This window comes from Pyrgilauda ruficollis, unplaced genomic scaffold (assembly GCF_017590135.1).
Source record: "Pyrgilauda ruficollis isolate IOZ18807 unplaced genomic scaffold, ASM1759013v1 scaffold113, whole genome shotgun sequence".
In the NCBI taxonomy this organism is placed as follows: Eukaryota; Metazoa; Chordata; class Aves; order Passeriformes; family Passeridae; genus Pyrgilauda; species Pyrgilauda ruficollis.
The window spans coordinates 1,033,952-1,043,139 of record NW_024509544.1 but is presented as its reverse complement, the minus strand read 5'-3'; the positions used below and the strand labels follow the sequence as shown (position 1 = coordinate 1,043,139).

The following is a 9,188-nucleotide window of genomic DNA, read 5'->3' as shown; positions in this document are numbered from 1 at the left end:
CTTAGTTTTGCTCCAGGCAATGGAATAGGTAAAAATTTTAACACTGGCTTGATCTGCCACAGAATCAATGCATATTTTTTGACTATTAAATTTCTATGCATTATCATCTGATATGAAGCAAAAGCTCTCTCTTCTGTGCAGGAGGGCAAAACAAAGGACAAGTCTATTGGTAGCTGTTTTAAGTGCCTGCTAGATTTACATCCCCAAGGTCCTTTAAAAATCAAAGCTACAAAGCCAAAGGACAGTATCAATACTTGAGGAGCAGGAAGGTGATGAGGTACTTAATTGTCTTCATAATCAAAGCACTGCCCTTAGCACGCTACCCAACCCAGTAAACAAAAATGGTTCAGCTGCATTCCTAAAGACATTTTCACTTCAGGTTCTAGGAAATGCTGAGCACTCCTTCTGGGAAACACTAAGAAAAATTACCAAGAAAGCAATTAGTTTCAGTTTTTCAGACAGTGACTTAGTCCCAGGTTTACAATGCCAACTGCGTAAAGACATTTATTTCCCCAAGGCACCCACTATACACAATCAAATTGGCATAATTTACATTCCTCCTCAAACACCAACTTTATTTCTTACAAAGCCTTTACAAACCACTCTGAAATGACACAGATGACATGTAAAAATTAATTTTATTGATGCCCTTGTTGAGGGTTTTGTTTGCACTGAACATGCTCAGCAGTAACGTCGCCTCAGCAGAACACCACCTGCTATGGAATTCAGCTGCACAGGAACCAGTAATCCCACAAGCAAGATGCCACTCATGAAGTGTCCACCACATGCAAGGTGGAATGAATGCTCTCCCTCGTTTAGGGTCACCCTGTTCTGTTCACAAGCATGAACTGTACATGCTGGACTCCACAGCCACACGTGTGTGGTCACATGTACAGCAGCTTAGGTGCAAGTTCTGCTACCAAGAGAAAAAACACTGGCATGTAGTGGACAAAGAGCCTGTCACAGACAATATGAACAGTGTAGGTGCCTCTCATTTCCTATTTCTGCTGTACAGAGGGATGTACCACAGGCTGGAATGGGCAGATGGAACAACAGCTCCTGAGGAAATGATCCCAGTGAAAAATCTGGCATAGGTTTGAACCCATCTGCACAGCACCTGACTGGTAGAGAAACTGAAATGAGGTAGGACAGGAGGAACACTACAAAGGTACCAGGTCACAATTATCTCAAAGGAAGACATCAGTGAGCAGGAAAACAGCAGTATCAGCATCATTTGCAATAGGCAAGGAGAGGCAAAAAGAGGTCCCAACAAGTTACTAGGACAGTGGTTATCTTCATGTAGCCACAGCTTCAAATTCCATCAGTGCTGTCTCCACAGAAGTTTCCCTGTCTGTCTCTTCTGATTCCCCAAATAAGCTAGGAGAATTCCTACCTTCAAACACTGATTAAATAAGAGAAGAATTACATGGAGATACCAGTTACAAGATCTGAATGTATTTCAAGTCTGTATTCAGAGACTAAAGATCCTTGATGATCAGGATGCCTTATGAAAAAGAGAAAGAATTCACTTCTTCCCTTCTTCCCTTTGTGGCACCATTCCCAATCTCAGGCTTCTCAACTCCCATCCAGGGAAGAACAATCTACCCTTCCACTTCTTCCAGTCGTTTCTGAGGCAGAACAGCTAGGTGTTCTCCCTGCTGGCAAGAACTACACAGCTCTACACCCTAACACCCAGTGATACAGGAATGCAGATGCTGGATCATCACATTGAAGTTTGTGGAAATTCAACTTTGTATCACGTACAATGGGATAAAAGCCAAACAAAATACAAGGAAGAGGAGCTACAAAGGGCCATAAATCCCTAGAATTTCCTCTAAGACAGCAAAATGAAGGTGATACAAGCATACATAGCTGACTTGCTAATCCTAAGGGACCTGAGCAACTCTCCCATCTACTATTGTTCCAAATACTTCAGACTCAGGTAGGGATGAGGTGGTTTCAGGTCAACCTTACTTTTCCCTGCTTTTCCAGCACTCTGAGCACTGGCTTTCCTGCTTATGCTACTAGAGACAAGGGAGCAACCCGAAATAGATGGATGAGATAAGAGGCTGCATCCAACAGCCAGGGACAGGGGAAATAGGAAAAGTGCTCTTCCTTGCTATCAGGATCCTCTAGGTTCGGACCTGGAACTTGCCAGCCTTAGTCATGTATTTTATCCCCTTGAATGGCTTGTACTTCTCCCCATACATGTCCAGGCGATTCACCTTCAGTCCTAGAGGCAAACAAACACAGCGTAAGCCTGACTGCTGCCACAAACAAAGCTGGCAGGCCTTTGGGATAAAGGGACAGAAGATCATACTGCTGGTGCAGAAAGCAAAGGGAAAGTTTTAGCAAGCAGTAGGCAGAATGGAGTAAAGCTGACAACTGCTAATTGTTAGAATCATTCTTTACAAAGACATCCATATCCTTAATTTCTTTAGAGGTCTGTAAGCACGAAATGCAAGGAAATGCAAGTAAGTTGTTTCACAGACCACTAGAAAGAACAAATCCATATATCTGTAGTCAAAGCAGACAACTTTTTTGCTTGAAGAACATGTTTCAGGTAGAATGTACTTCAGAAGGTTTGCAGAGTTACTCCAGCTACATGCAGAATGAGCACTGGCACAGCAGAGAACATTCCACTTCTTTACCTCAGAGTCACTTACCAGATATAGCCAGCTGCTGAATTTTAAACTGCAGGTTAATGGTGGGGTTTTCATCTGGTTTCGATGTCCCAGCTTGCAGGCTCACGCTCCCCTTCAGACTTGGCAGTTTCTGGGGGTTTATTTTTCCAACATCCCATGACAGTAACTTTAAGGAACAGAAAATGCAGCACCTTCTAAAGAAGAGTCCCCTTCCAATGACAGCTTTTAATGTTTCTCTATGAAAAATTTCTTTTTCTTAGTATCTTGCCTTTCATATTGGCCAGACACAGGATTAAGGAGTGGATACCTCACTCTGAACCTTTGTCCTCCCTCTTTTTCCATGAGGCTCCCCAAAAGCTATTATGAATGCTATTCCCACTACTTGTGCTAAAGGCCACATGGGTAAGCCCATCAGATTAATGTTCGCAAGAAGAAGAAATTAAGTTACCTCCTCAGGTTCAAACAACAAAACCAGAACACCCCAAACCAAACCAAAACCATTAACCAGCCCTCAGTGTTTGCAAAAGACCAGCATGACAACAAGATATGCAGACATTTGTAAGCCATCCACCAGACTGATGTCCCATTATACAAGACCAGTGCTTGGATTTTCTTCACACACCAAGTAGCCAGAACTGCAATCCACTCAGACACCAAGGTATTTGTTCTGGGGATTAAGAAAACCCTAGTATGCAATTGTTCAGAAAAAGTTCTCATCCCAACATACAGCCTTCAGCAAAGCAGGGTTCATGGAAGTCTTCATGTAAGCATGAACAGGTTGACTGCATTTTCTGATAGATACGAAAGTTTTTTTTTTTTTTAATTATCTAATTTCTCTCTTTCCTCTTACCTTTGTAACTGGATCAAAGGTATGTGTTCCCTGGGAGGGTGTGAGGGTCATATTTAAGACACTTTTTGGCATCTGGCTAGTGACCATCACTCCCTCTACAGTCTTCCCCATAGTCTGCTTTGGCCCCACTGTGATCTCAAACCGTCCCAGTGAGCTGCTGTCACGAAAACTGATGTTGTGCTTAACGTAGACAGGAATTGCCACAAGACTGGAATAAAGACACAAACAGAAAGTCCTTGTCAATCTCTTGTCTTCATATTTGTTTAAAAGAGAAGGAAATTCTACACTCATTTGCTTGAGGTAGGAGCAAAGTCAGGATTCCATTCTCAAGCTTTAATTACACTTTTTCTAATCAAGCTTGCTATATCCTATTTTATCAGAAAAGGGAACTACACCAAATAAAACAGGAGGCTTGACCAAAAATGAGAAACGTTTTTGCATGTCACAACCAGGTTGGCAAATAGTTCCTGGCAGTGCAGTACCACTTGAACTTCATGTTTGTGCTTTTGGTTGCATTTGCCACTCCTTTTCACCTACTAGAAGTAAATCTGACAAAAGTCTAGCAAAATTCTTTAGCAACTGTAACTCCAAATAGTACTTGGCAAACTGCTTCTAGAAAAGAGTGTAAACCTGGACAAGAACTTGTGGTTCCATTAAGAGAGATATCAAAAACCTAACAGGAGCACCAAACTATCTTATTTTATTCTAAAAAGTTTTTATAAACATGAAATCAACAGCTTGATTCATCCACACTGTCTAATGCTTTCTATAGAGCCTCCTCTCTATGGGAGGAAGCTCGCACTGTTGCACCAGCACTATCTAGTTTGTTTATCTGCTAGCAGTCTTTGAAAAATGCTGGCTGGCCAGAAAGAAATTACAGAATCAGTGCTCCAAACAAGGAGAAAATGTGTCATTTAAAAAAAAGAAAAATATAAGTCACCATGCACCCCTAATTCACTTGGCTCAACATGCCACCTCATCTTTAAAAGTTCCTTCTTTTATCCTTTTCCTAGCCAGAAGGATCCAAATTTCATAATTCACAGCACCAGACTCATCACCTACTTCTGAGCACTGACGTGGTAGGAGAGCAAGCGGAAATTTCCGTCAGGAGGAATGAAGGAGAGTATTCTCTCTGACTCCCAGCGCTTAAAACGCACACAGGGGTGAAAGCTGACATCGTCCAATAACCGAGGGTTCTGAAACAAAAGGAAGTCACAAGGATTGTGAAGGCAGTACAACTTAAAATGACTTCCTCTTCTTAGCAATCTTCTATCCATGAAGGGCCTACCACTTGACACACTCTTGACCACTTGGAGGTGTCTACATTCAGACATGTCTGATGCTGTTATATCCATGTGAAAGCAGTACTCAATAACTTCTATCCTTTTTCAGGATATTTTTAATTCTATTTCAGAAAACTGAGTCATGTCACATAATTACACTGGTGTGTACTCATAGCAGAGGTGGCCCTTCAGGATATCTGCTTAAAGCACCACTGTATCTCAAAAACTTAAGTCACAGGACACATCACATGTGCTTTTAAGCAAATAATCTGAAAAAGCCTTTTTAGGCTCTAAGTTGCTGAAGTTCCTGATGAGTTCCCAGTGTAATTTTTTTCTCTTTTCGTCTGGCATACCCAGATTCTGATGTCCTGGGGTCCATCATCACAGGACCCCAATCTTAGCAGCAGGGCTGGAAAACCCCTTTCAAAAGACTTAAGTAAAGATACATCCTTGAGCTTTACCATGAAGGAGAGGGTAAGGTCTGGCATCCCAGTCAGCTTGACACAAGCATCAATCACTCCTTGGATTTCAGCAGTAATAGTGGAACCTGTAACAACAAGGTAAACACAGGTGGTTTTGTGAACCTAGTCAAAAAATCCCAAAAAAGTGGAAAAACTATGAGTGAAGAGGAAGGAAATCTATTTTCTTAATGAGATGCCATGGTTCATTATGTTGCCTGCTCAGCATTTGTATCATTCCCACTGACTCCTCTAGAAGATTCATTCAGTTAAGAACCATGGACACCAACAATGTCCATTTTAATGGCCAATGACAATAGCTCCCAATTCTAACAAGACAAAGAAGTACAAATACTAAAGAGAAAATGCTATGCACAATTTTTACTCATCTTCACTCTATTTTCCCAATATAGAATTGCTTATGAGACCTCAAGAACAAAGACAAGTGAAAATCTTGGCGCCGCTAAAATTTTTGACTGAATAGCACACACAAGTTAGCAACACTGCAGAGTAAAAATAGGAACAGAGTTTCCCACACTTGGATGAAGGTGCACCTATTTCAAAACCTAACTCTCTCTCCAGGCACTATCAGGACTAGTTATCCTGTTTTAACCAGGAGCAACTTCCGTACCTGATTTGTCAATGATTGCATCTATCTCCTCAATCACATCAAAATAGGCCTCATTGTTGGTATATTTTACACCAGTACGTCTCCAAGGCACCACTGAGAGCTGTCCAGTGGGAAGCTGGTCACCCACATTAGTGCTTCCTGGAAAAAGAAAGGGAATCAACAACCACAGAAGTTAGGCAATGCTGCAGAGCAAGTCCCTGGCCTTACAGAGCTTAATTGTAATTAATCCCCGAGAACCTCTGTTTCTTTGTAGGAGAGCAATTACTCTTCCAAACTCTCAGTACTCTAAAAATGCACATCTCTCTTGCACCCAGCTCTAAAACAAACCACAGGAATGCATGGGACAGTGTCTACACATGGGGATGTGTAAACTCACATCAAACTAACTCATCCTGGAAGTCATGTCATGTCTGTAACTGAAAATGTAATCTGACTTTTTTAGGTTAAAATACCCCCAAATCAGACCAAAACCAAAGTGCAGCTGGTGCTGAAATTGGAAGGAACCTCAAAGCAAAGCACCAACAAATGACTCCCTAAACACACCTGTGCTGCATAAATGACATAGAACATAAATTTTTCTTCACCCATGTCCTAATTTACTTATGCAGGAATATTTATCTTCTTCTTGTTTCCCTGTACCTGTGATGGTGTTGACGACTGTTCGCAGAATAGTAGGAGGCTTTATCAGTTCCTTAAGAATATTAGACTCTGTTGCCAATGGAAAGCCATTGTCCAGCATCTCCTCCAGCACCTCATAAACCACCACAACGTTGTCCTTGATTATTACCTCTGAACAGACACCAAAATAATCCTGTGCAAAAGAAAGAATTATTCAGTGATCTCTGAAAGAGAATCCTAGTGATCATTCAGTCCAGTGCTCTCCCACACAGGAATAAATCAAGCCTCTTCTTGGAGGAGGCAAAAAAACCACTGAAACTCCCTGTATTACTACAGCAGACCAGACACACCACTCCCACAGACACACACAACTCTGAGCACGCCTTGGCCACTGCTCCAGTAAGGTGGTGAGTTCCCACATCAGCTGTCCCAGCTAATTCAGCAGTTTTTAAAACTGAACATTTAATTTACTTACTGTCTTATTCTACATGAACTTCAAGCATCTTACAGGAGAGATCAAGTGCATGTGAACAAACACAAACCCGAGCTTCTAGTTATTTACAGCAATTAAAGAAATCTGGTATTTTGCATAAAGAATGAGTATATGTACGCTGTGACAGTAGAGAAATCCTAGTTCTGCATTACAAACACTCTTTTTCAGCCATACAAGATTTTAATATACATCTAAGCCAGTGACTACACACTCATGCCTCATATCCTCATAAAAAACAAGACCTAAGGGTCTGACACGACCCACTGCTGGCCTGAACAGCCAATCCACTCCCTAAAGCCAGAGAAACATAACTCAGAATACAGGTTCTGACTGACATCTCGGAAGCAAAAGCTCCCATGACACTTGTTTGGCCAAGCACACACATTTCCTGTATGCTGGCAAGATGCTGGTCACAAGACATTTCAAATCCAGACAACACAATCCTGTTGTTGGCAGGAGGAAGACAGACATCTTTGCCGTGTTCCTGAACTGATCACAAGATGTGTCAACCTTAGCACGGAGGGAATACAGCTGCTCTGGGGCAACTCCTGCAATTCACTGCTTTAGGAAGCTTTGAAGAAGCATCACTAGATATAAACGCACGGGTGGGTTGTCACTAATTGATTAAAGCACGTGGCTATGAACTGCAAAAGCTCCTTATGAGAACAAGGCCAGCTTGGTCTTAGTTCACAGTTCGCAGAGCAGATAAGGCTGCAAAATAGAAACGCTGATTTATGAAAGGTTCATCCTGTGGGCACAGGTAGATCCCCGAATCCATCGTATAGGCAGGAAATTCCCTACCACGGCAAGACCCGTCTACAAACGCAGGATGAAAATTACGTGACGGGAAACAAAAAATAAAACCCTAGGAGGTGCAAACGAGAGGGGTTCTGCGGCTGAGGCCGTGCCGAGGCTCCCGCTCTCCAGCCTGGGGGTCCCAAGCCCCTCGGCCATACCTGGAACGTGTCCACGACGCGGTGCAGGAACTCGATGACGAAGAGCGGCGGCACCTCACTCTGGATGACGGCCACGAAGAAGATCTTGTGGCGGTAGACGCTGAGGAGGTAGTGGTGCGGCGTGGGGATCACCGGCGGCACGTTCTCCGCCTCCGAGGCCCGCTCCTGCGCCTCAAAGAAATAGTCACACACGGAGCGGCTAACCACGCTCTTCCAGTGCTTCTCCAGGAAGATGTCCCCCGAGGCGTTGATCAGGAACAGACTGTGGATCATGGTTGCGGCCGTGCCGTGCCGTGCCGAGCCGTGCCGGAGCGAAACCCCCGAGAGCGCTCCCCGCACAGGCCCCGCCCCCGGCAGCCCCCGGCTCCGCCCCTCGCGCGCGCAGCGCGGCCGCCGCCAGCACCGCCCCCGGCGCGCGGACAGACACGCCCCCAGCGCTCGGGACGGGTCTCGGCAGCCAGCGGGCGCTGCGCTTCGGCCCGCCCGCAGCGGTGAGGCGGCGCGCTCACGCTCCGCAACAATCCCGGCAGCGGCCGGGCGGGGATCTAGGCGGGTACGGGATCGCTCCCGGTAGAGCCCCCACGCGCCTTTATCCGGCGAGCCGTTCCGTGTCCCGTTCCCCCCCAGCCCCGTTACACACCTGACAAGGCAGGGAGCGGCGCGGGGCGCCCCCGCTAGGCGGCGCCATGGCGAGCCGGGGACGTCCCACACGGAGCGCGCTGCGCGTTCCCCCGCGTTCGGCGGGGTGCGCTCGCTGCCCCGCCTGCTCCTCCGCGGCCTTTTGGGGTCCCTTTTCTAGGGGGGAACTGGACTATAGTCCGTGGAGTGAGGAAATAACCCGGTTTTTGCAGGGAGGTACAGCTAGGGAAACGTTTTTCACTAGATTATTTTGTTGGTTCGTTCGCCAAGGAGTAACACCCCAGAAAACAGCCAGCTGGCGTGAAAACAATTGTCATGCCAAATTTACCCAAATTCTCTAGCAAATTATTCCTTTGCATAACTACAATTAGTTTTTCACGTTCATATAGCAGATCTCTGGACTTCTGAGTAAAACATGCCATGACAAATAATTCTCCTACTACACTGCTGGGAACATACAAAAACAATACAAAAGCAGTGCTTTGTATCCCATTAAATAAGCTGCCTGAGCACACAGCCTTTCTTACATGGGAGCCTCCTCTATACGGGAGCAAGGTCTCACTGTTGCACCAGCACGGAGAGGCTGAGACCTGAGATTTCAGACCCAACTATGAT

The 9,188-nt window shown here is 44.9% G+C and overlaps 1 protein-coding gene across 1 annotated transcript; it reads right to left on the bottom strand.

Annotated features, from left to right (window-relative positions):
• Nucleotides 1-619: 619 nt before the first annotated feature.
• On the bottom strand, nucleotides 620-8,552 carry AP3M2 (adaptor related protein complex 3 subunit mu 2). Its single transcript, XM_041478277.1, has 8 exons — nucleotides 7,935-8,552; nucleotides 6,507-6,678; nucleotides 5,868-6,005; nucleotides 5,240-5,325; nucleotides 4,558-4,691; nucleotides 3,496-3,703; nucleotides 2,667-2,811; nucleotides 620-2,233 (listed from the first exon to the last, which is right to left on the bottom strand). The coding sequence occupies exons 1-8, from the start codon at nucleotides 8,205-8,207 to the stop codon at nucleotides 2,133-2,135; spliced, it is 1,257 nt and encodes a 418-aa protein (XP_041334211.1). The 5' UTR covers nucleotides 8,208-8,552; the 3' UTR covers nucleotides 620-2,132.
• Nucleotides 8,553-9,188: the final 636 nt, after the last annotated feature.